Source organism: Mobula birostris, chromosome 5 (genome assembly GCF_030028105.1).
Source record: "Mobula birostris isolate sMobBir1 chromosome 5, sMobBir1.hap1, whole genome shotgun sequence".
NCBI lineage: Eukaryota > Metazoa > Chordata > Chondrichthyes > Myliobatiformes > Myliobatidae > Mobula > Mobula birostris.
In genome coordinates, this window is record NC_092374.1 from 460,535 (window position 1) to 487,717 (window position 27,183).

General features: G+C 45.8%; 1 protein-coding gene across 4 annotated transcripts in view; it reads right to left on the bottom strand.

Annotated features, from left to right (window-relative positions):
* The window catches only part of nup155 (nucleoporin 155), a 244,979-nt gene that overhangs the window by 60,648 nt on the left and 157,148 nt on the right, over positions 1–27,183 (bottom strand). For all 4 annotated transcript variants that reach the window (XM_072257447.1, XM_072257446.1, XM_072257449.1 and 1 more), the window contains 3 exons: positions 18,419–18,516; positions 17,102–17,235; positions 7,830–8,021 (listed from right to left, as the gene is read on the bottom strand). In XM_072257447.1, coding sequence (XP_072113548.1) covers positions 7,830–8,021; positions 17,102–17,235; positions 18,419–18,516 — 424 coding nt within the window. The remainder of the gene's footprint in view (positions 1–7,829; positions 8,022–17,101; positions 17,236–18,418; positions 18,517–27,183) is intronic.

Here is a 27,183-nt window from a genome sequence, read left to right on the forward strand (position 1 = left end):
GGCCTTCTTCCAGTTCAGAACCTCAACCCTAGGACCAGATCTATCCTTGTCCATGATCAAATTGAAACTAATGGTGTTATGATCACTGGAACCAAAGTGCTCCCCTACACAGACTTCTGTCACTTGCCCTAATTCGTTTCCTAACAGGAGATCCAATATTGCATCCCCTCTAGTTGGTCCCTCTATATATTGATTTAGAAAACTTTCCTGAACACATTTTACAAACTCTAAACCATCTAGACCCCTAACAGTATGGGAGTCCCAATCAATGTATGGAAAATTAAAATCCCCTACCACCACAACTTTATGTTTCCTGCAGTTGCCAGCTATCTTTCTGCAGATTTGCTCTTCCAAGTCTTGTTGACTATTGGATGGTCTGTAATACAATCCCACTAATGTGGCCATACCTTTCCTGTTTCTCAGCTTCACCCATAAGGACTCAGTAGACAAGCCCTCTAATCTGTCCTGCCTGAGCACTGCTGTAATATTTTTTCCCTAACAAGCAATGCCACTCCTCCACCTTTCATTCCTCTGCCTCGATTACATCTGAAACATCGGAACCCTGGAATATTAAGCTGCCAGTCTTGCCCCTCCTGTAGCCCTCTGTATCATGATGTCATCTGTATCATTCAAGGGACCTTTTACAGTGGGATAAAAACTATCCTGGAGCTTCATGGTGGATGTTTTTGTATCTTCTATCCTGTGGAAAATGGGAGAAGAAACAATGACTGGGCTGATTACCAAGGCAGCAGGATGTGCAGGCAGCCGACAGAGGGTTTGCATGACAAACTAAGCTGTATAAACAACTCCCTACATTTCTTGCAGTCTTACTTAGAGTAGTTGCCACACCAAGCTCTGATGCATCTGTATATATGCTTTCTGTGGTGAATCTGACATTGAGGACACGGCAAATTTTCCTACTTTTTTGAGGAAACAGTGCTGGTGTGCTTTCTTAGCCACAGCATAGAAGATATTGGACCAGGACAAACTGTAGGGAAATGTTTACAGCTGGAAACTTTGAGGCTGTGTATGCTCTTTGTGCTCCATCCCATTTCCTTAAGTTAATGACCAGCTTCTTCATTTTGCTAATATTGAGGGAAAGATAGCAGCTTGACACCATGCCACTAGGATCTCTACTTCCTGCAATTCGTCTTCTCAGTGTTTACAGTGAACCATCATGTAGTGTCATCTGCAAACTTATAGTTAGGAGTTGGAACAGAATCTGTACACATATTTGTGAGTGTAAAGAGCTAAAGACATAGTGTTACGTGGTAAAACTTTTGAGAGTATAGGGATGATATTTTCCCTGGCTGGGGTGTCTGGAACACGGGATCACTTTCTCAACATAAGACGCTGACTATTGCACACAAAAATGAAAAGAACCATAGAAACATAGAAAACATACAGCACAATACAGGCCCTTCGGCCCACAAAGCTGTGCCAAACATGTCCTTACCTTAGAAATTACTCAGGGTTACCCACAGACCTCTATTTTTCTGAGCTCCATGTACCTGTTCAGGAGTCTCTTAAAAGACTCTACTGTACCCACCTCCACTACCGTCACCGGCAGCCCATTCCACGCACTCACCACTCTCTGCGTAAAAAAAACTTACCCCTGACATCTCCTCTGTACTTACTTCCAAGCACCTTAAAACCATGCCCTCTCATGCTAGCCATTCCAGCCCTGGGAAAATGCCTCTGACTATTCACACGATCAATGCCTCTCATCATCTTATACACCTCTATCAGGTCACCTCTCATCCTCCGTCGCTCCAAGCAGAAAAGGCTGAGTTCACTCAACCTATTCTCATAAGGCATGCTCCCCAATCCAGGTAACATCCTTGTAAATCTCCTCTGCACACTTTCTATGGTTTCCATATCCTTCTTGTAGTGAGGTGACCAGAACTGAGCATAGTATGCCAAGTAGGATCTGACCAGGGTCCTATATAGCTGCAACATTACCTCTCGGCTCCTAAACTCAATTCCACGATTGATGAAGGCCAATGCACCGTATGTCTTCTTAACCAAAGGGTCAACCTGCACAGCAGCTTTGAGTGTCCTTTGGACTCGGACCCCAAGATCCCTCTGATCCTCCACACTGCCAAGTGTCTTAACATTAATACTACATTCTGCCATCATATTTGACCTACCAAAATGAGCCATCTGGGTTGAACTCCATCTGCCACTTCTCATCCCAGTTTTGCATCCTATCAATGTCCCACTGTAACCTCTGACAGCCCTCCACACTATCCACAACACCCCCAACCTTTGTGTCATCAGCAAATTTATTAACCCATCCCTCCACTTCTTCATCCAGGTCGTTTATAAAAATCACGAAGAGCAGGGGTCCCAGAACAGATCCCTGAGGCACACCTCTGGTGACCAAACTCCATGCAGAATATGACCCATCTACAACCACACTTTGCCTTCTGTGGGCAAGCCAGTTCTGGATCCACAAAGCAATGTCCCCTTGGATCCTATGCCTCCTTACTTTCTCAATAAGTCTTGCATGGGGTACCTTGTAAAATGTCTTGCTGCAATCCATATACACTACATCTACTGCTCTGCCTTCATCGATGCGTCTACTCACATCCTCAAAAAATCAATCACTGCTTGTAAGGCACAACCTGCCTTTGACAAAGCCATGCTGACTATTCCTAATCATATTATGCCTCTCCAAATGTTCATGAATCCTGCCTCTCAGGATCTTCTCCATCATCTTACCAACTACTGAAGTAAGACTCACTGGTCTATAATTTCATGGGCTATCTCTACTCCCTTTTTTGAATAAGGGAACAACATCCTCAACCCTCCAATCCTCTGGAACCTCTCCTGTCCCCATTGATGATTGAAAGATCATCACCAGAGATTCAGCAATCATCTCCCTCACCTCCCACAGTAGCCTGGGGTAATCTCATCTGGTCCCAGTGACTTAACCATCTTGATGCTTTCCAAAAGCTTCAGCACATCCTCTTTCTTAATATAGTCATAGTCATACTTTATTGATCCCGGGGGAAATTGGTTTTCATTACAGTTGCACCATAAATAATAAATAGTAATAACACCATAAATAGTTAAATAGTAATATGTAAATTATGCCAGGAAATATGTCCAGGACCAGCCTATTGGCTCAGGGTGTCTGACACTCCAAGGGAGGAGTTGTAAAGTTTGATGGCCACAGGCAGGAATGACTTCCTATGACGCTCTGTGCTGCATCTCGGAGGAATGAGTCTCTGGCTGAATGTACTCCTGTGCCCACTCAGTACATTATGTAGTGGATGAGAGACATTGTCCAAGATGGCATGCAACTTGGACAGCATCCTCTTTTCAGACACCACCGTCAGAGAGTCCAGTTTCATCCCCACAACATCACTGGCCTTACGAATATCTACATGCTCAAGCTTTTTAATCCACTGTAAGTCATCCCTACAATTGCCAAGATCATTTTCCGTAGCGAATACTGAAGCAAAGTACTCAATAAGAACCTCTGCTAACTCCACCGGTTCAATACACACTTTTCCACTGTCACACTTGATAGGTCCTATTCTCATGTCTTACCCTCTTGCACTTCACGTACTTGTAGAATGCCTTGGGGTTTTCCTTAATCCTGTCCGCCAAGGCCTTCTCATAGTCCCTTCTGGCTCTCCTAATTTCTTTCTTAAGCTCCTTCCTGCTAGATCTCTATCATTACCTAGTTTTTTGAACCTTTTGTAAGCTCTTCTTTTCTTCTTGACTATGTAAGGGATTCTCCTTTTATGTTACTGCTAAGGCTACTAAAATGGCTTCTTTATTATGTTATAGTAAAATGGCTTCTCTGTAATGTTAACTGCTGAGTTAACGGTAGCAGCTTGTTTGGGTTATAATTACTGATAACGGGAATTGTATTCATTTGCTAACCAATTGAGATAGCTGTTATTCTTTCTTGTGTGTCTGTAAGCTATTGTTTTCATGGGCTTTGGGCAGAAGGCGCGATAGGAACAGAGAGAGGAGACGTGATGCTGTAAGCTGGCCAAGGATCGGACCCAAGAGGGAGTCCGAGGCTCAGGCTTTTTCGGGAGGAGAACCAAAGAGGAAGAACTTGCTGGACGCACTTTGGTCGACCACCGTGGTTGGTCCCAGGCGGCGGGTCGAGGAGGGTGGAGGAGATCGAATGTGGGAAAGAAGACTCCGTTAATTGAGCTCCAACAGTTGTGCACAAAGTGGTTGAACTTTGATAAGTTTGGAGCCTTTTACTTTCCTTTTATATTGTAGCTCTATTAATTACATAGTTCCAGCAAGATCTATAAAGTATAATCTGTAAATCATACATTGTATGCTGTCTGTTAATTGGCGGTGTGGGGTACATCACACGGCATCCACACAAACTTGATTACCCAGTTTGGCGGGGACCGAAGGCTGCTCCCACTAGACGAAAGCGAGCTGAGCAAGCCTGAGGCTTACCAGGAGGCTGCAAGTAGATTTACAACAGCCTTTATCACCACAGTTCCTGTACTCTACCATCCTTTTTGTCTTCCCACGGACTTGACCTATTTAAATAACCTTCTGGGAGTCTTGCACAAAAACTCCCAAGTCCCTCTGAACGTGTCCACAATATCCTGAGACGGGAGAATCAACAGCCAGAATTTATGATACATATTGGTACCAATGACATAGAAAAAGGGAAGAGGACCTAAAAACAGAATACTGGGAGTTAGGAAGGAAGTTGAGAAATAGGACCTCAAAGGTAGTTATTTAGGGATTGCTGCCTGTGCCACGCGACAGTGAGGATAAGAATAGAACGTGGTGGCAGATAAATGCATGCCAGAAGAGTTGGAGCAGCGGGCAAGGATACAAATTTCTGGATCATTGGGACCTCTTCTGGGGCAGGTGTGACCTGTACAAAGAAGGACAAGTAGCACCTGATTCCGAGGAGACCAATATCCTTGCGAGTAGTGCAATTTGAGAGGGAGAAACACAAGTCAGATGTATTAGTATCACAGTGCAATAAAGGGAATTACAGAGACATGAGAGAGGAGCCCGCCCAAGTGTATTGGAGGGGGATGCTGGCAGGGATGATGGCAGAGCAGAGGTTGAAGTTTCCGGGAAATAGCTCACAAGGCGCAGGACAGCTATGTCCCACAGAAGTAGTTCTCAAAGGGGTCGGCAACCGTGGCTGACAAGTAAAGTTAAGGACTGTATAAAAAACAAGGAAAGGGCATATAATATAGCAAATGTGACTGGGCAGTTGGATGATTGGCATGCTTTTAAATTCCAACAAAGGGTAACTAAAAAAAGCCATAAGAAGGGAAGAGATGAAATATGAGGGCAAACTTGACAATAATATAAAGCAGGATACTAGAAGTTTTATCAGATATTTAAAAAGCAAGAGAGGTGAGAGTTGGGAGGTAGTAATGGGGGGCAAAGAAATAGCAGATGAATTAAATAAGTAGTTTGCATCAGTTTTCACTGTAGAAGATATTAGCAGCGTGCCAGAGGACCGTGAGTGTCAGGGAGCAGGAATGGGTGTCATTGCTATACAAAGAAAAATGTGCTTGGCAAACTTAAGGGTGGGAAATTCAGCTGGACCAACGGACTACATTAAAAAGTTCTGAAAGAGGTTGCTGAAAAGACAGTAGATGCATTGGTTATGATCATTCAAGTTTCACTGATTCTGGCATGGTTCCAGAGGATCGGAAGATTGCAAATGTCACTCCACTCTTTTAAAAAGAGAGGAAGGCAAAAGAAAGGAAAGTAAAGGCTAGTTAGCTGAATCTCAGTGGTTGGAGAAATGTTGGAGTGGACAAGGGAGAGAGAATGAATGTCATTTAATTAGATTTTCAGAAGGCATTTGATAAGGTGCCACACATGAGGCTGATTAGAAGGATAAAATCCTATGGCATTACAGGAAAGATGCTGGCCTGAATAGAGGAATGGCTGACAGGCAGGAGGCAGCAAGTGGGAATAAAAGGGGCCTTTTCTGGTTGGCTGCCAGTGACTAGTGGTGTTCCTCAGGGGTCAGTATTGGGTCTGCTGCTTTTCACATTGTTTGTCAGTGATTTAGATAATGGAATTGGTGGTTTGGGACAAAGTTTATGTATGATACGAAAATAGGTGGGGGGTAGGAAGTGCTGAGGAAGCACTGCAATTGCAGCAGGACTTAGACAAACTGGAAGAATGGGCAAAAAAGTGGCAGATGGAATACAGTGTTGGGAAATATATGACATTGCATTTTGGTAAAAGGAACAACAGTGCGGACTATTATCTAACTGGGGAGAAGGTCCACACATCAGAGGTGCAGAGGGACTAAGAAGTCCTTGTGAAAGACTCACAGAAGGTTCAATTATAGGTCAAGTCTGGTAAAGCAGGCAAATATAATGTTGGCATTGCATTTCAAGGGGAATACAATATAAAAGCAAGGAAATAATACTGAGCCTTTCTAAGACATTGGTCAGGCTACACTTGGAGTTTTGTCAGCAGTTTTGGGCCCCATGTCTCAGAAAGGATGCTTTGTAATTGGAGAGAGTCCAGAGGAGGTTCACAGGGATGATTCCAGGAATAAAGGGGGTAACATACGAGAAGTGTTTGGGAGCTTTGGGCCTGTATTCACTGGAATTTAAAAGAACGTGGGGGTGGGGGGATCTCATTAAAACCTATTGAACGTTGAAAGGATTAGATAAGGTGGATGTGGAGAGGATGTTTCCTATGGGGGTGTATCCAGAACTAGAGGGCACAGCCTCTAAATTGATGAGCGACCATTTAGAAGAGGTAAGGGGGAATATTTTTAGCCAGAGTGTAGTAAATTTGTGGAATGCTCTACCATAGACTGTGTGGAGGCCCAGTCCGTGGGTATATTTAAGGTGGAAGTTGACCGTTTCCTGATCGGTCAGGGCATCAAAGGATATGGCAAGGCGGCAGGTGTATGGGGTTGAGTGGGATCCAGCGTCAGCCATGATAGAATGTCAGAGTAGACTTGATGAGCTGAATGGCCTAATTCTACTCCTATGTCTTATGGTCTTATAAAAGAATCTTTGGGAGGCAGTGATCATAATATAGTAGAATTCACCCTGCACTTTGGGAGGAAGAAATTAAAGTCACAAGATCACATCACAAGACAAAGGAGCAGAAGCAGGCCATTCGGCCCATCAGGTCTGCTCCGCAGCACCCCCATGAGTCAGATGTATCAGTATTACAGTGCAGAAGAGGGAATTACAAAGGCATGAAAGAGGTGCTGGCTAAAGTTGATTGGAAAGGGACACTAGCAGGGAAGATGGCATAACAGCAATGGTTGGAGTTTCGGGGGGCAATTTGGAAGGTGCAGGATAGATGAAGAGTTATTCTAAAGGGAGAATGAAGCACCCATGTGTGGAAAAGGCATTAAAAGCATAAGATGGTCCATATATAAAAATTAGTTGCTAAGTTAGAGGATTGAGAAGATTTTAAATACAAAGAGAAGGCAACTTAATAAAAAAAACTTTAAGGGGAGAACAAAATGAAATACAAGAAAACTAGCCAAAAATATTTTGTGTCAGTTTTCACTGTGGTAGAAACTAGCAGAATGCCAGAAATTTCGAGAGTGTCAGAGGGCATTGCTATTACTAAGGAGAAGGTGCTGAAGAAGCTGACTATATTGACTGGCTAGATCACAGCCTGGTATGGAAACACCAATGCCCTTGAACAGAAAATCCTCCAAAAAGTGTGCTACGGCCCAGTTCATCACAGGTAAAGCTCTCCCAACCATTGAGCACATCTGCATGAAATAAAGCCGTAGCAAAGCATCATCAGGGATCCTCACCTCGCAGGACATGCTCTCTTCTCATACTGTCCCTGTTACCCAGAACCCGTCATCATACCTTGGAGCAAAGTGCATCATCACTGCTGTATAGCAATGGGCAGGTTTCTCTCAGATGTTTACTGATGGCATCAACTGAGGCATTGTCTCCTATGTATCTATTTATGAGTGAGGTGATCAGTGCTCCACATAACTCTTTCCCCCGGATAACCAAATCCCGAAAAGGTGTTGTTTTCAACTGCTCCTGGAGCTCCTGTACAAAGGCAAAACAGAGACAATAAAGCTTAACTCTTCAAAGGAGTTACAAAAATGGCATAGCACCCTAACCCTAATGGCACAGCAGTTAAATTAAAAACTTTTGTCAACTAGAGGCCAAATTTAAATCATGCTAAAGCAGCTTGGAATTTCAATTCATTGACTGAGATAATACTTTTAAAAACTAATCACCAATAAAATCAGATTGTTGTTAAATATCTATACGATTACTGAAGTCCTTCATGGAGGACATCTCATATCCTTGTGCAGTTTGCTAAGTACGTGACTCCAGACATTGACAGTAAATGCCTCTTAAATGACTGAGTCACTGTTAAAATTAGGTTCAGCAACTCTAAATGTGTTTTAAAAATTAAAGAAAGTAGACTGAAAACAGACACTGCAACGCAAATCAGTCAAAGAACAACAGTGAGCATTCAAAGAGGAGATTTGGACGTCCAGGACAAATGTTACCACAAAAAAAATACTTCTAGCAAATCTAGAGCTACTGGATAACAACATTCACAAGGAATAGGATTTGCCAACAAAAGGTTTGTTTGACTGTGAAAGCTCAATACAGCACGAAGGCAAGAGGAGAAAATACAACACTGAAATTGGGAAAGAAAATATTGGCAAGGTTTTAAGAGAAAATCTAAATCTATTTGAAGGTGATAAAAACAATATGATTATTAAGGAAAGAGAAGGGCAAAAAACTGTACGGTTGTGGGTAAGGTTCTCAATGAACTGGATGTGAATGTACTTGGCATAAAACTTATAATGTACAGCACAAAGTTCTTCAGTGCAAAGTTGAAATGAACTGTATAAATCTGTTCCATGATCAATAACCTCATACATTGTACGTCAGTTCGCAGAAGCCCTTGAATGGAAAACCCTACAAAAGGTAGTGGATATGGCCCAATCCATTACAAGCAGATTGGATGTGGTAGGGTTGTTTCCCATGGTGGGGAATTCTGGGACAGGGTCGAGAGACGTCCATTTGGAACTGAGATGCGGAGAGATTATTTTAGTCAGGGAGTGGTGGATCTGTGGAGTTTGTTGCCGCAGGCAGCTGTGGAGTCCAGGTCACTGGGTGTGTTTGGGGTGGAGATGGATAGGTTCTTGATTAGCCGGGGCATCAAAGGGTATGGGGTGAAAGCAGGAGAGTGGGGATGACTGGAAGAATTGGATCAGCCCATGATTGAATGGCGGAGCAGACACGATGGGGCAAATGGCCTACTTCTGCTCCTATATCTTATAGAGTAAAACTCTCCCCACTATTGAGCAGATCTACACGAAACCTTGTTGCAGGAAAGCAGCATCAGGAGCCCACACCGCCCAGGTCATGCTCTCTTCTCGCTACTGCCATTAGGAAGAAGGTGCAGGAGCCTCAGGATGCACACTACCAGGTTCAGCAACAGTCATTACTCCTCAAATATCAGGCTCTTGAACCAGAGAGGATAAATTCACTCAATTTCACATGCCAAATCAGTGAACTTTTCCAACAACCTATGCACTCACTTTCAAGGACTCTTTATCTCATATTTTTAATATTTATTGCTTATTTATTATTATTTCTTATTTTTCTTCTGTATTTGTATAGCTTGTTGCCATTTGCACACTACTGTTGGATGCAGACTTTCACCGATCCTATCATGGTTATTGGATTTACTCAGTATGTCTGCAAGAAAATGGATCTCAGGGTTTTCTATGTGTACTTTGATAATAAATTTACTTTGAACTTTGAATTGATGGTAGGAAAGTGGGAGAAAGGATGGCAGATGAAATTTAATTCGGACAAGTACAAAAGTGTTGCATCTTGATAAGAACTGGCTTACTCATAGAAGATATAAGGAAGCGATCAATGGGACTTAATCTGGCTGGAGGTCTATGACTTTTGGATCCATGCTGGGAACTCTACTCTGATATATATATAAATGACTGGAATGAAAATGAAAGGCGGCTTAGTAAGTTTGCAGACAGGAGGATGGGTGGGGTGGAAAGCATCAAGGACTGACAAAGGACTGCAGGATATACATCAGTTGCAGATATGGGGGCAGAAATAAGAGATGAAGTTTAACCAGCTAAATGTAAAGTGTTTCATTATGGGAGATGAAATGGGAGTACACTTAATTGCAAGACCCCTAACAGTGTTGATGTGCACACACATACATACATATGTATTGGCGCATGGCCAAGTGGTTAAGGCGTCGGTCTAGTGATCTGAAGGTTGCTAATTCGAGCCTCAGCTGAGGCAGCGTGTTGTGTCCTTGAGCAAGGCACTTAACCACACATTGCTCTGCGATGACAGCCACCAGTGCCAAGCTGTATCAGCCCTAGTGCCCTTCCCTTGGACAACATCGGTGGCGTGGAGAGGAGAGCCTTGCAGCATGGGCAACTGCCGGTCTTCCAAACAATCATGCCCAGGCCTGTGCCCTGGAAACCTTCCAAGGTGCAAATCCATGGTCTCACAAGATAAACAGATGCCTATATAGACATACACCCCTAAGAAGAATTTTGCACAGTACTGTGTATGGCATGCTTGCCTTTATTAGACAAGGAACTGAGTTTGAGGTGAGAAGTTATGGGATAGCTTTATAAAACTTTAGTTAGGCCACATTGGGAGAATTGCATTCAACTCTGGTCACTCCATTACATCAAGGCTAGGGAGGCTTAGGAGTGCATGCAGAAGAGATTTACCAGGATACAACCTGGATTAGAGCATATGTGATCAGACAAACGTGGTAGTGGTGGAAGCTGAAGGGTGATTTAACAGATGCTTAAAAGATAATGAGAATCATAGATAGACAACTAGTATCATTTCCCCAGGGTTGAAATACCAGAGGACATGCATTTACAGTGAGTAGAAATAAAGAAATATGTACGCAAGTTTTTCTGAAGACAATGGTGGGTGCTTGGAATGTACTGCTTGGGTGGTGCTGGAGGCAAATACGATAGAGTTGTTCGTGAGGTACTCAGGTGGGTATGTGAATGTGCAGAAAATGGAAAGATATGAACATTGTGTAAGCAGAGAGATTAGTTTAGTTGGGCATTGGATTACTAATTATTTGACACAACATTGTGGGCTGTCGGGCTGTGCTTTACTTCTGAACGTTCTAAAATCAGGGGAGAACTTGCACTGAAAATGGCAGGGCCATGGAGAGCATTATCAAACAGAAAGTCCGAGGGGTACAGGTGCTATGCTCCAATGAAAAACATTCTAATCTGTTCAACCTCTTTCCATTATTCAGTCCCTCAAGTCCTAAAAAAAATCCTCAGTAATACACACAAGATCCTGAAGAAAATCAGTAGGCCATGCAGCTTCTATGTAATAGAGTAAACAGTTGACATATCAGGTCGAGACCCTTCATCGGGACCAATGTGTGTATTACTTTGATTTCCAGCATTTTCTCGTGCTCCTATAAAAAAAACATGTTTATGTCCTTGACATTTCTTTCCAGTTTATAACATCTTTCTTATAGCATGATGACTAAAACATAGAACAAAGAAACCAACATCACAATACAGGCACTTCAGCCACAATGTTGTGCCGACCATGTAACCGACTCTTTACAAACTGCCTTCAATTTCCCTATCGCATAGCCATCTATTTTTCTATGCTCAATGTACGTATCTATGAGTCTCTTAAAAGACCCTATTTTATCCGCCAAACACTCCAAGTGCACATAACATAGCTGATCCTAACCAGTTATGCCATGTTCTAAATTGACATAAAATCACAAGACCATAAAACCAGAATTAGGCCATAGGTACCGAGGGGGTGTCAGGGATAAGTTTTTAACATAGGCGTGGAATGCACTGCCGGTGGCGGTGGTGGAAGCAGATACAATAGGGTCTTTTAAGAGCCTCTTAGATAGCTACGTGGAGCTTAGTAAAATAGTGGGCTATATCCTAGGAAAATTCTCTAGAGTAGGTTACATGGTCGGCACAACATTGTGGGCTGAAGGGCCTGTAATGTACTGTGAATTTCTATGTAATATGTTCAGCCCATTGAGTCTGCTCTGCCATTTCATCATGGCTGATCCAGGAACCCACTCAACACCATACACCTGCCTTCTCGCCATATCCTTTGATGCCCTGATCAATCCGGAAAAAATCAACTTCTGCCTTAAATATACCCATGGATTTGGCCTCCACTGCATTCTGTGGCAGAGCATTCCACAGATTCACTACTCTCTGGCTAAAAAATTCCTCCTTACCTCTATTCTAAAAGGTCACCCCTCACTTGGCCGGCTGGTGGCGCAATGGGATCAGCGCAAGACTCTGGAGCGAATCCAAGTCGGGCCACTCCTCAGCACGCTTTCCATTTGTGCCGGGTTGAGCATCGAGCTAGCCACTCAGCCTTGTTTTAAAAAAGGGTCAAATCAGGAACGTTCATATCGTGAGTGCATTCCCGGCACCAACCACTCTGAGTAAAAAACCTTCCTCTAATATCCCCCATGAACTTCCCACCCCTTACCTTAAAGCCATGTCCTCTTGTATTGAGCAGTGGTGCTCTGGGGAAGAGGCGCTGGCTATCCACTCTATCTATTCCTCTTATTCTCTTGTACACCTCTATCATGTCTCCTCTCATCCTCCTTCTCTCCAAAGAGTAAAGCCCTAGCTCCCTTAATCTTTGATCATAATGCATACTCACTAAACCAGGCAGCATCCTACTAAATCTCCTCTGTACCCTTTCCAATGCTTCCACATCCTTCCTATAGTAAGGCGACCAGAAGCTAACACCCCATAAGCTTTCTTAACTACCCTATCTACCTGTGAGGCAACTTTCAGGGAACTGTGGACATGTACCCCCAGATCCCTCTGCTCCTCCACACTACCAAGTATCCTGCAATTTACTTTGTACTCTGCCTTGGAGTTTGTCCTTCCCAAGTGTACAACCTCACACTTCTCCGGGCTGAACTCCATCTGCCACTTCTCAGCCCACTTCTGCATCCTATCAATGTCTCTCTGCAATCTTCGACAATCCTCTACACTATCTACAACACCACCAACCTTTGTGTCGTCTGCAAACTTGCCAACCCACCCTTCTACTCCCTCATCCAGGTTGTTAATAAAAATCACGAAAAGTAGCGGTCCCAGAACAGATCCTTGTGGGACACCACTAGTCACAATCCTCCAATCTGAATGTACTCCCTCCACCAGGACTCTCTGCCTTCTGCAGGCAAGCCAATTCCGAATCCACCTGGCCAAACTTACCTGGATCCCATGCCTTCTGAATAAGCCTACTGTGTGGAACCTTGTCAAATGCCTTACTAAAATCCATACAGATCACATCCACTGCACTACCCTCATCTATATGCCTGGTCACCTCCTCAAAGAACTCTATCAGGCTTGTTAGACACGATCTGCCCATCACAAAGCCATGCTGACTGTCCCTGATCAGACCATGATTCTCTAAATGCCTATGGATCCTATCTCTAAGAATCTTTTCCAACAGCTTTCCCACCACAGATGCAAGGCTCACTGGTCTATAATTACCGCGACTATCCCTACTACCTTTTTTTAACAAGGGGACAGCATTCCCCTACCTCCAGTCCTCTGGTACCATTCCCATGGACAACGAGGACATAAAGATCCTAGCCAGAGGCTCAGCAATCTCTTCCCTCGCCTCATGGAGCAGCCTGGGGAATATTCCGTCAGGTCCCGGAGTCTTATCCATCCTAATATATTTTAACAACTCCAACACCTCCTCTCCCTTAATATCAACATGCTCCAGAACATCAACCTCATTCATATTGTCCTCACCATCATCAAGTTCCCTCTCATTGGTGAATACCGAAAAGAAGTATTCATTGAGGACCTTGCTCACTTCCACAGCCTCCAGGCACATCTTCCCAGCTTTATCTCTAATCAGTCCTATCTTCACTCGTCATCCTTTTGCTCTTCACATAATTGGGGCTTTCCTTTACCCTACTTGCCAAGGCCTTCTCATGCCCCCTTCTTGCTCTTCTCAGCCCCTTCTTAAGCTCCTTTCTTGCTTCCCTATATTCAATAGACCCATCTAATTCCTGCGTCCTAAACCTCATGTATGCTGCCTTCTTCCACCTGACTAGATTTTCCACCTCACTTGTCACCCATGGTTCCTTCACCCTACCATTCTTTATCTTCCTCACCGGGACAAATTTATCCCTAACATAACAAGTGGTAATTGGTAAGTTAATGTGGTAAATTGGATCAGCAAATTTGCTGATGATACAAAGATTGGAGGTGTAGTGGACAGTGAGGAAGGTTTTCAATGCTTGCAGAGGGATTTGGACCAGCTGGAAAAATGGGCTGAAAAATGGCAGATGGATTTTAATACAGGCAAGTATGAGGTATTGCACTTTGGAAGGACAAACCAAGGTAGAACATACAAGGTAAATAGTAGGGCACCGAGGAGTGCAGTAGACTAGAAGGATCTGGGAATACAGATACAAAATTCCTTAAAAGTGGCGTCACAGGTAGATAGGGTCACAAAGAGAGCTTTTGGTAAATTGGCCTTTATACATCAAAGTATTGAGTATCAAAGAGTTGGAACTGAGTTACAGAGAAAGGTTGAATAGGTTAGGACTTTATTCCCTCGAGTGTAGAAGAATGAGGGGAGATTTGATAGAGGTATATAAAATTATGATGGGTATAGATAGAGTGAATGCAAGCAGGTTTTTTCCACTGAGGCTAGGGAAGAATAAAACCAGAGGACATGGGTTAAGGGTGAAGGGGGAAAAATTTTAAGGCAACATTAGGGGGGACTTCTTGACACAGAGAGTGGTGGGAGTGTGGAATGAGATGCCAGATGAAGTGGTAAATGCCGGCTCACTTTTAACATTTAAGAAAAACTTGGACAGGTACATGGATGAGAGGTGTATGGAGGGATATGGTCCGTGTGCAGGTCAGTGGGACTAGGCAGAAAATAGTTCAGCACAGCCAAGGAGGGCCAAAAGGTCTGTTTCTGTGCTGTAATGTTCTATGGTTCTAAGTATGTGAAGAGCAAGAGGATAAGGCATAAGAGAATAGGACCAATCAAGTGTGACAGTGGATAAGTGTGTATGGAACTAGGAGATACTGTAGCAGAAGTACTTAATGAATACTTTGTTTCAATATTCACTACAGAAAAGGATCTTGGCGATTGTAGGGACGACTTAGAGCAGATTGAAAAGCTTGAGCATATAGATATTAAGAAAGAGGATGTGCTGGAAAGCATCAAGTTGGATAAGTCACCGGGACCAGACAAGATGTACCCCAGGCTACTGTGGGAGACGAGGGAAGAGATTACTGAGCCTCTGGCGATGATCTTTGCATCATCAATGGGGATGGGAGAGGTTCTGGAGGATTGGAGGTTGCGGATGTTGTTCCTTTATTCAAGAAAGGGAGTAGAGATAGCCCAGGGAATTATAGATCAGTGAGTCTTACCTCAGTGGTTGGTAAGTTGATGGAGAAGATCCTGAGAGGCAGGATTTATGAATATTTGGAGAGGCATAATATGATTAGGAATAGTCAGTATGGCTTTGTCAAAGGCAGGTCATGCCTTATGAGCCTGATTGAATTTTTTGAGGATGTGACTAAACACATTGATGAGGGCAGAACAATAGATGTAGTATACATGGATTTCAGCAAGGCATTTGAAAAGGTACCCCATGCATGGCCTGTTGAGAAAGTAAGGAGGCATACGATCCAAGGGGACATTGCTTTGTGGACCCAGAATTGGTTTGCCCACAGAAGGCAAAGAGTGGTTGTAGACAGGTCATATTCTGCATGGAGGTCAGTCACCAGTGGAGTGCCTCAGGGATCTGTTCTGGGTCCCCTTCTCTTTGTGATTTTTATAAGTGACCTAGATGAGAAAGTGGAGGGATGGGTTAGTAAATTTGCTGATGACACAAAGGTTGGGGCTGTTGTGGGTAGTTTGGAGGGCTGTCAGAGGTTACAGCGGGACACTGATAGGAAGAAAATCTGGGCTGAGAAGTGGCAGATGGAGTTCAATCCAGATAAGTGTGAGGTGGTTCATTTTGGTAGGTCAAATATAAAGGCAGAATGTAGTATTAATGGTAAGACTCTTGGCAGCGTGGAGGATCAGAGGGATCTTGGGGTCCGAGTCCATAGAACACTTAAAGCTGCTACGCAGGTTGACTCTTTGGTTAAGAAGGCATACGGTGCATTGGCCTGCATCAATCGTGGGATTGAGCTTAGGGGCCGAGAGGTAATGTTGTAGCTATATAGTACCCAGATCAGACCCCACTTGGAGTACTGTGCTCAATTTTGGTCACCTCACTACAGGAAGGACGTGGAAACAAAACAAAGGGTGCAGAGCAGATTTACAAGGATGTTACCAGGATTATGGAGCATGCCTTATGAGAATAGGTTGAGTGAACTCAGCCTTTTCTCCTTGGAGTGATGGAGGATGAGAGGTGACCTGAGAGATGTGCATAAAATGATGAGAGGCACTGATCGTAGTCAGAGGCTTTTAACCCAGGGCCGAAATGGCTAGCACAAGAGGACATAGTTTTAAGGTGCTTGGAAGTAGGTACAGAGGAGATGTAAGGGGAAACTTTTTTTACGCAGAGAGTGGTGAATGTGTGGGATGGGCAGCCAGCAATGGTGGTGGAGGGACATATGATTGGGTCTTTTAGGAGACTCCTGGATAGGTACATGAAGCTTAGAAAAATAGAGGGCGATGGGTATCCCTAGGTAACTTCTGTAGTAAGGACATGTTCAGCACAGCTTTGTGGGCCGAAAGGCCTGTATTGTGCTGTAGGCTTTCTATGTTTCTAAATTCTTCACACAAAGGCAGTTTGTATCTTATCTGGAAGATAATGGAGGCAGCACTAGCAACAACAATGAAGAAGCATCATGACAGGTACTTAAAGGAGCAGGGCACAGAGGACCTGGAATTATCCTTGCCAAGTAGCATGAGTACAGAAGGGCACGATAGTTGGCACAGTCACACTGGGCGAAAGGCTTGTTTTGACACTGTGCAATTCTATAATAACGTGCACTGGGCATGATTGAGTCTATAAGTAACTCTTGTGGGCAAACAGAGGCAAAATGCAGAACAGATTCTGCCTGGCACAGTAACAAGATTGCTACCTTCAGTAAATCTCCAATGACAATGCTGAATTGATGATCACACAGTAGCTTCCACAATGCCAGAGTTTGGCTGGTGTAATGGATTAGTTGCTGCATGCCCTGCATCGACAGCTTTTCATAGGCCTGCGCTTCAGCTGTGGGAGGAAAGAGATGGTCAGTACTGAGGCAAGACCCAAGGCCATTACAAAGATAATAATATCAACGGTCCATAAACACAAGCAAATGTGCAGATCCCGAACAACCACAGCACCACACACAAGTGTCCCTGACAACTTCACCTGCAAGATGTGCATCCAGCTGCAGCTGCCACACTCCATGTTAAGGAGTTGGAGCTGGAACAGGATGAACTCCAGATCATTCAGGAGGCTGAGGGGTGATAACATGGGACACATAGAAACACACTTATATCCAAGGTGCAGGAGACTGGCTGACAGTCAGGAAGCAGAAAGCAGTTAAGGAGCCAGTGCAGAGTACGCCTGTGGCCATCCCTTTTATTAAAGGATATTAAAGGAAGGTTTTTTACTCAGAGAGTGGTTGGTGCGTGGAATGCACTGCCTGAGTCAGTGGTGAGGCAGATACACTTGTGAAGTTTAAGAGACTACGAGACAGGTATATGGAGGAATTTCAGGTGGGGGGTTATATGGGAGGCAGGGTTTGAGGGTCGGCACAATATTGTGGGCCGAAGGGCCTGTAATGTGCTGTACAATTCTATGTTCTATGTTCAATGATACAATAGTCCAGATCAACCGGCTAGATCACCAGTTTCTGTTCCCCTGGTTGGAGTGTCTCAAACTGGAGACACAAGTTTAAGGTAAGAGGGAGGAATTTGAATAGAGATCTGAGGGGTACTTTTTTCAGTGTTGTCGTTAACTGGAATGAACTGCCAGAGGAGATGTGGAGGCAAGAACAGTAACAACATTTAAGAGGGATCCTGACTTCAGTGAGCAAGGCATAGAGGGATATGTAATTAATGCAGGCAAATGGGATTAGATATTAGTTAGCATAGTGGCAATAGGCCAAAGGCTGTTTCTCCTTGTGTTAAAATAGATGCAATTTAGTCTTCATTCCTGCCAAGTGCCTCATCACATCCACTTCTGAGGATGACATTTAATTTTTCCTTCAGTGGTCTGGCAAGTCTCTCATGGCATAAACACTGGCATGGCTGCACCAGTATCACCAGTAAAATAAATACTAAATATCACAGCAGCAAAGTGATAATTCCTACAGCTATGTTCCAAAATTCAATGTTTATCAAGTGAATGTTGCAGGCATTACACGTGGTGCTAAATGGTTTGATGAACTTTTTGAGCTACTCACTCTGATACTTTCGTTGAAGCTCCTGTTGAACTTGTTGTGAGCCTCCATCAGGTCGCATAAATCCCAGCAGCCGCTTTGGTACATTGGATGCACTAAAACTGGGAAAGCAGGGAAAGATCACAAATACCTTATTTATAGTGGATGGCCTTGGGTGCACACTTGGTGTTCAATTCACTGGTGAGCTGGTGTGGGGAGTGTGTGGCAAGTGAAGAATTGGAACAACGTAACTGCAAAGTCAACTATCAGATAACAGTTGAATTTGCTTTTGCCTTATAATGTTGAGACGTAAGAGATCTTTAAAATGAACAAAAGTTATGAAAGATGCAGTGGGGGGTGGATCAGCGAGCAGCAAATGAGAGGGATTTAGGAGATGGGTGGGAAGGACAGGAGGAAGGGGGGTGCCTAGAAAGCTACATCCATCTGTCCATGTTTGGCCCATAGTCCTGTAAATCTCTCCTAAGGCACGGAGACCTCCAGAGTCCCTGACAACTACACCTGCAAGAAGTGCATCCATCTGCAGCTTCAACAATGCACGGTAAGGAGATGCAGCTAGAACTGGATGAACTCCGGATCATTTGGGAGGCCGAAGGGGTGATAGATGGGATATACAGAAAGGTAGTTACACACAAGGTGCAGAACACAGGAAACTGGGTGGCAGTCAGGAGCAGGAAAGAGGTTAATTAGTCAGTGCAGAGTACCCCTGTGACCATCCCCCTCAACAACAGGTGTATCACTTTGGATACTGTTGGGGGGATTCATTTTTTCAGGGCAACAGACAGAAGGTATGTTCTCTCCTGGGTGGCAAGGCCCGGGACGTCTCGGATTAAGTTCTCGGCATTCTTAAGTGGGAGGGTAAACAGCCAGAGATCATGGTCCATGTAGGTACCACGACTGACGAGGTTCGACATAAGGAGTTCAGGGCATTAGGTGCTAACTTAAAGGGCAGGACTTCCGGAGTTGTGATCTCAGGATTACTAACTGTGCACATGTTAGTGAGGACGGAACTAGGAAGATTATACAGTTTACCATGTGCCTAAGGAATTGGTATGAGATGTAGGCATAAGATTTTAGGATTAGGGTTATATTATGGTCTGGTCTGTAAAGTCTGCGTTCCGGTTCACGGTCCGGTCCGTGGACTCCGGACTCCGGGTCTTCCGGCTGCCCCTTGTTTCAGTTGGGGTTAATCGTAGGCACCTGATGCTCGTCTAGGTGCTGGGAATATAAGTGGCCCTGGGTTGGAGTGGGGGGGCTGGTTTGTCTTGTCAGTATCCCCTTGGAGCAACCTGCTGGTAGAAGTCTAGAGCAGCCATTTGTGATCTCTAGGCCTGGTTGGAGGACCACTGCTTCATGCAGCCTTGTTGTCTCTAGTCGGAGCAGTCATCGTGGTATGGATTCAGCTGTTTCTGGAGCCAGCTGAGTGGCCATCTGACACTCTGAGCTGGATATGGATTCGGCTGTTTCTGTAGCCAGCCAAGGTAACTGGCTGCCCTGAGACTCGGAGCCACCCTGGATTGAGTTCCCTTCCTGTCCTTGCCTCCGAGGGGTAAGTCAGGTTGTCCTTGGCGTTACCCTGCGGTTGGATCTGTCCTTTCCTGTCCTCACCTCTGTTGGGTAAGCCAGGCTGTCTTTGCTGTTACCCTGAGGCAGGACTGTTCTCTTCCCCTCCCCATCTGAATCCCTGTCAGTCCTTCCAAGTGAGCCGACACTTCACCTGTGAGTCGGCTGGGGTGATATACTGCGTCCGGTGCTCCTGATGTGGCCTTCTATATATTGGCGAGACCCGACGCAGACTGGGAGATTGTTTCGCTGAACACCTATGCTCTGTCTGCCAGAGAAAGCAGGATCTCCCAGTGGCCACACGTTTTAATTCCACATCCCATTCCCATTCTGACATGTCTACCCATGGCCTCCTCTACTGTAAAGATGAAGCCACACTCAGGTTGGAGGAACAACACCTTATATTCCGTCTGGGTAGCCTCCAACCTGATGGCATGAACATTGACTTCTCTAACTTCTGCTAATGCCCCACCTCCCCCTCATACCCCATCTGTTATTTATCTTTATACACACATTCCTTCTCTCACTCTCCTTTTTCTCCCTCTGTCCCTCTGACTATACCCCTCGCCCATCCTCTGGGTTCCCCCCTGTTGTCTTTCTCCCTGGGCCTCCTGTCCCATGATCCTCTCATATCCCCTTTGCCAATCACCTGTCCAGCTCTTGACTCCATCCCTCCCCCTCCTGTCTTCTCCTATCATTTTGGATCTCCCCCTTCCCCTCCCACTTTCAAATCTCTTACTAACTCTTCCTTCAGTTAGTCCTGATGAAGGGTCTCGGCCTGAAACATTGACTGTACCTCTTCCTAGAGATGCTGCCTGGCCTGCTGCCTCACCACCAACTTTGATGTGTGTTGCTCGAATTTCCAGCATCTGCAGAATTCCTGTTTGCATTTTTAAATTCACTACTGCGAAGCCTCTTCCGGTGATGCCTACACCGAAGAAGTTTAAATCCTCTCTTCGACGGGAGTTCAGTGAAACCATCTCTCACTGCTCCCCATCTGTAATTTCTTCGGCTCTTCAACCTTTCGACCACATTTTGACTCAGACTCGCTATCACAGCCATATATCCTTTCTTGGAATGTGCCTCAGTCGCCAACTTACTCCAGTTGGCTTTTGGATTTGTTTCCGAGCCTCTCAATTTGGACCTTCTGAGGATCCCAGGTACTCACATTTTATTGACTCTGCCTCTTGTCGCTTCTCCCGTCCAGCTCTGAAGGCAACCCTCTCCGCCATGAGGTATTTGGTGTCCCGATCCCAGACCCTTCCACACCTTCGGGACACTTTCTTTGCCATCTGTAATGGTCCTATCCGTTATTTCATCCTCCGTCTGATCTATGCCTGCAATCGCCGTTTTTTTGTCATGTTAGGCAAAGATCGCAAGATCCTACATCTGCGGACCCCAGAGCCTGCTGGCCCTGAAACTAGCAGGCATGAACTTCAGATTGCCTCTGCCATTGATCTTGCCGGCTCCAACACCTCAGGGCATATTCAAAACCCAGACTCCAGCAATGACCATGAACACCTTCAAAGCAATTGCACAACCACCAACTGCGACTCCAGCCTTGAACTCCAGGCCGGGTCTTTATGTGCTGCTATTGTGACTCCTGTCTACCCTTCCCCCACCAACACTCTGCAATCCCGTCTCCCTCAGATCCCATCGTCAGCTCCTGGGTACTCAGAGGCTCCATTTTCCTCACAGCCCAAGCCTCCCCTCTCCACTGACAGCCCCAGCCTCCCCCCTCTGATCCCAGCTCTCATCCGTGCCGGGTCTTTACCATCCCCTCCGACCTTCAACTGTTGGAGGCAGAACGCTCTGTCCCCAGTAAGGGCCTCACCTTTGTCCCCCTTCGCCCATACCTCAGCGAGTTCTGTGTTCACCATGATGCGGAACTCTTCTTCCGCCGTCTCCGTCTCCGAGCCTACTTCTTCGGCAAGGACTCTTCCAACCCCACCGATGACCCCTTCTCCAGTCTTCAACCCTCCTCTTCTTCATGGACACCCCCCTCTGGTCTTCTGCCTGCTCTGGATCTCTTTATTGCTAACTGCCGACGGGACATCAACCGTCTCAACTTCAACGCATCTTGTTCCCATTCCAACCTCACTCCTTCCGAACGCTCTGCTCTCCACTCCCTCCGCACTAATCCTAACCTTATTATTAAACCTGCTGATAAGGGGGTGCTATTGTAGTCTGGCGTACTCGCGGATACCTCCTGTTATTTACCCCTCGATCGTGACCCCAATAAGGAGCACCAGGCCATTGTCTCCCACACCATCACCAACTTTATCCGCTCAGGGGATCTCCCATCCAGTGCTACCAACCTTATAGTTCCCACACCTCGCACTCCCTGTTTCTACCTCCTACCCAAGATCTACAAACCTGCCTGTCCTGGCAGACCTATTGTCTCAGCTTGCTCCTGCCCCACCGAACTCGTTTCTTCATACCTCGACATGGTTTTATCCCCCCTTGTTCTATCCCTTCCTACTATGTTTGTGACACTTCTCACGCTCTTAAATTTTTCGATGATTTTAAGTTCCCTGGCCCCCACTGCTTTATTTTCACCATGGATGTCCAGTCCCTATATACTTCCATCCCCCATCAGGAAGGTCTCAAAGCTCTCCACTTCTTTTTGGATTCCAGACCTAATCAGTTCCCCTCTACCACCACTCTGCTCCATCTAGCAGAATTATCCTTACTCTTAATAATTTCTCCTTTGGCTTATCCCACTTCCTCCAAACTAAAGGTGGGTCCTAGCTATGCCTGCCTTTTTGTTGGCTTTGTGGAACAATCTATGTTCCGCACCTATTCTGGTATCTGTCCCCCACTTTTCCTTCGCTACATTGACGACTGCATTGGCGCTGCTTCCTGCATGCATACTGAGCTCGTTGACTTTATTAACTTTGCCTCCAACTTTCACCCTGCCCCCAAGTTTACCTGGTCCATTTCTGACACCTCCCTCCCCTGTCTAGATCTTTCTGTCTCTATATCTCTGGAGAGAGCTTATCTACTGATGTTTACTATAAGCCTACTGACTCTCACAGCTATCTGGACTATTCCTCTTCTCACCCTGCCTCTTGCAAAAATGCCATCCCCTTCTCGCAATTCCTCCGTCTCCGCCGCATCTGCTCTCAGGATGAGGCTTTTCATTCCAGGGCGAGGGAGATGCCCTCCTTTTTTTAAAGAAAGGGCTTCCCTTCCTCCACCATCAACTCTGCTCTCAAACGCATCTCCCCGATTTCATGCACATCTGCTCTCACTCCATCCTCCCGCCACCCCACTAGGAATAGGGTTCCCCTGGTCCTCACCTACCACCCCACCAGCCTCCGGGTCCAACATATTATTCTCCATAACTTCTGCCACCTCCAATGGGATCCCACCACTAAGCACATCTTTCCCTCTTCCCCCCCCGCCCCGGCTTTCCGCAGGGATCGCTCCCTACACGACTCCCTTGTCCATTCGTGCCCCCCATCCCTCCCCACTGATCTCCCTCCTGGCACTTATCCTTGTAAGCTGAACAAGTGCTACACATGCCCTTACACTTCCTCCCTTACCACCATTCAGGGCCCCAGACAGTCCTTCCAGGTGAGGTGACACTTCACCTGTGAGTCGGCTGGGGTAATATACTGCATCCGGTGCTCCCGATGTGGCCTTCTATATATTGGCGAGACCCGATGCAGACTGGGAGACCACTTTGCTGAACACCTACGCTCTGTCCGCCAGAGAAAACAGGATCTTCCAGTGGCCACACATTTTAATTCCACATCCCATTCCCATTCTGACATGTCTATCCACGGCCTCCTCTACTGTAAAGATGAAACCACACTCAGGTTGGAGGAACAACACTTTATATTCCGTCTGGGTAGCCTCCAACCTGATGGCATGAACACTGACTTCTCTAACTTCTGCTAATGCCCCACCTCACCCTTGTACCCCATCCGTTATTTATTTTTATACACACATTCTTTCTCTCACTTTCCTTTTTCTCCCTCCGTCCCTCTGACTATACCCTTGCCCATTCTCTGGGTTCTCCCCGCCCACCCCCCCCCTTGTCTTTCTCCCTGGGCCTCCTGTCCCATGATCCTCCCATATCCCCTTTGCCAATCACCTGTCCAGCTCTTGACTCCATCCCTCCCCCTCCTGTCTTCTATCATTTTGGATCTTCCCCTCCCCCTCCCACTTTCAAATCTCTTACTAACTTTTCCTTCAGTTAGTCCTGACGAAGGGTCTCGGCCTGAAACGTCGACTGTACCTCTTCCTAGAGATGCTGCCTGGCCTGCTGCGTTCACCAGCAACTTTGATGTGTGTTGCCTGAATCCCTGTCAGTTTCCTCAGTGGTTTACCTCGGCAGTCATCCCGGCCCGGTGTCCAAGGAAGGGGCCCGGCCCTGTGCTCTAAGGAGTACCTCGCCTAGTCCTGTAGCCAAGCCTCGCCATATACAGTCCTGTAGCCACGTCATGTCCTCACATAGTTCTGGGGTCTGAGCCCAAGTAAAGACCCAGGTTCTGGGTCCTTGTCCAGTCTCTGACTCGGAGTCCAAACCCAGGCTCCTGGTTCCCAGTTCCTTGTCCTGGTCCTGCTTTCCTAGCCGAAGTCCCAGCCCAAGCCTGTGTTCCTGTCCCAGCTCCTAGCCTGTGTCCAGTCCTGTCCCTAACTCTAGTCCAGTTCCTAGTACTTCAGTGTCTGTGTCTTACAGTTGGGTCTGCCACCAATGCCCTCCTTATGACAGAATGAACCAGCAACATAAACACTGTCGCCCAACTCTCGTCATCCTGGTTTCCCTCCTGATTGAATACGCACCCACCCGCCCGGGTCATCCCAGTCCTGGAGAGCCTGTTTGGTTGCCCGAAGGCTCCCATGGGTTGACGGGGGGGGGGGGGGGAAATACTGCCATGGTCCAGTTGATGAAGTCCGCATTCTAGTTCATGGTCCACTCCGTGGACTCCGGGTTTTTCAGCTGCCCCTCATTTCAGTTGAGCTTAATCATAGGCACCTGATGCTCGTCTTGGGGCTGGGAATATAAGTGGCCCTGGGTTTGAATGTGGGTGCTGGCTTGTCTTATCAATATCCCCTTGGAGCAACCTGCTGGTGGAAGGCTAGAGCAGCAATTTGTGATCTTTAAGCCTGGTTGGAGGACCACTGCTTCATGGAGCCTCGCTGTCTCTGGTTGGAGCAGTCATCATGGTATGGATTCCGTGGTTTCCGGGGCCAGTTGAGTGGCCGTCTGCCACTCTGAGCTGGATATGGATTCAGCTGTTTCTGTAGCCAGCCAAAATTGCTGGCTGCCCCAAGACTCAGAGCCACCCTGGATTGAGCCACCTTCCTGTCCTTGCCTCTGTGGGGTAAGTCAGGCCATCTTTGCCATTACCCTGAGGCAGGACTTTTCTCTTCCCCTCCCCATCTGAATCCCTGTCAGTTTCCTCGGCGGTTTACCTGGGCAGTCATCCCGGCCCAGCATCCTAGGAAGGGTCCCGGCCCTGTGCTCTAAGAAGGAATCCCTGCCCAGGATGAGCCTTGTCCTGCCCAGGAGAGCCTCGAAGAACCTAAGCCATGTCCCATCCTGTAGCCATGTCATGTCCTCACCTAGTTCTGGGGTCTGAGCCTGAGCGAAGCCCCAGGTTCTGGGTCCTTGTCCACTCTCTGGCTTGCAGTCCAAACCCAGGCTCCTAGTTCCCAATTCCTTGTCCTAGTCCTGCTTTCCTAGCCAGAGTCCCAGCCCAAGTCCGTGTTCCTGTCCCAGCTCCTAGTCAGTGTCCAGTCCCATCCCTAACTCTAGTCCAGTCCAGTTCCCAGTACTTCAGTGTCTGTGTCTTGCATTTGGGTCCGCCACCAATGTCCCCCTTATGACAGGTTAGGGTTAGCTTAATATATTGGGGCTCCATTATTATAGATGCATCAAAGTGGGAGGGTTAAAGTTAGTCAGGGAAAATGTCACGGTTGTGGTCCTTCAAGATAGACTGGGAAAACTGAATAGTGAGGCATTATGAGTGGAAATAAGGAAGATATGACCACATTATTGGGGCCATATTACAGTCCACCCAACAGTCCTAGGGATTAAGGAACAAATTTGTAAAGAGATTGTAGCCTGCTACAAGAAACATAAGGTTGGTACAGTATGAGATTTCCACATATCGACAGAGAATCCCAAACTGTATAAGGACTAGAATAGATAGTGCTTTTTCAAATGTGTTTGGGGAAACTTACTTTCATCAGTGTGTAGAGAAACACTTTGCATTCAGTGACCACAATGCCATCAGTTTCAAAGTAAATATGTAAAAAGATATGTCTGGTCTGCGAGTTGAGATCCTAAATTGGAGAAAGGCCAATTTTGACAGTATCAGAAATAAACCTGCAAATGTGGTTTGGGACACAAAGGTACTTGGACAGTGCGAGGCCTTCTAAGACAACATTTGAGAGTACGAAGCTTGTATGTGCCTTTCAGCATAAAAGGAAATGAAAACAAGTCAAGGAAACCATGGAATGGTTTTTAAGAGTTATTGAGATATGAAGCGATATGGTACATAGCAGGAAGAGGCAAACAGGAAAATTGAGGTGGTTATGTAGTACAAGAAATGCAAAAGAACACTTAAGAAGAAAATCAGGAAGGTTAAAAGAAGACATGAAGTTGTTCTATCAGACAAAGTGAAGGTAACTCCTAAGGGATTCTACAGATATTTTAAGAACAAAAGGATTGTAAAGGACAAAATCCAGGCAACATCCTGGTAAATCTTTTCTGCACTATTTCTAGTTTAATAATAGCATTCCTGTAAAAGGGAGTCCAAAATGGTAGAGCCTTTGAGTGCAGCCTCACCAGCATCTCATATTAATGCAGCGTTACTCTGCAACTCCAATACTCAGTGCCCTGACTGATGAAGGCCAGCATGCCATAATACATAGGAGCAGAACTAGACCATATGGCCCATTGTACCTGCTCCGTCATTTCATCACGACAGATTTATTACCCCTCTTATCTGCATTCTCCCTGTAACATTTGATGCCATGACTACTTAAGTATCCAATCAACCTCCACTTTAAACATAGAAACACAGAAAACCTACAACACAATACAGACCCTTCAGCACACAATGCTGTGCCGAACATGTACGTACTTTAGAAATTACCTAGGGTTACACATAGCTCTCTATTTTTCTGAGCTCCATGTACCTATCCAGGAGTCTCTTAAAAGACCCTATTGTATCCGCCTCCACCACCAC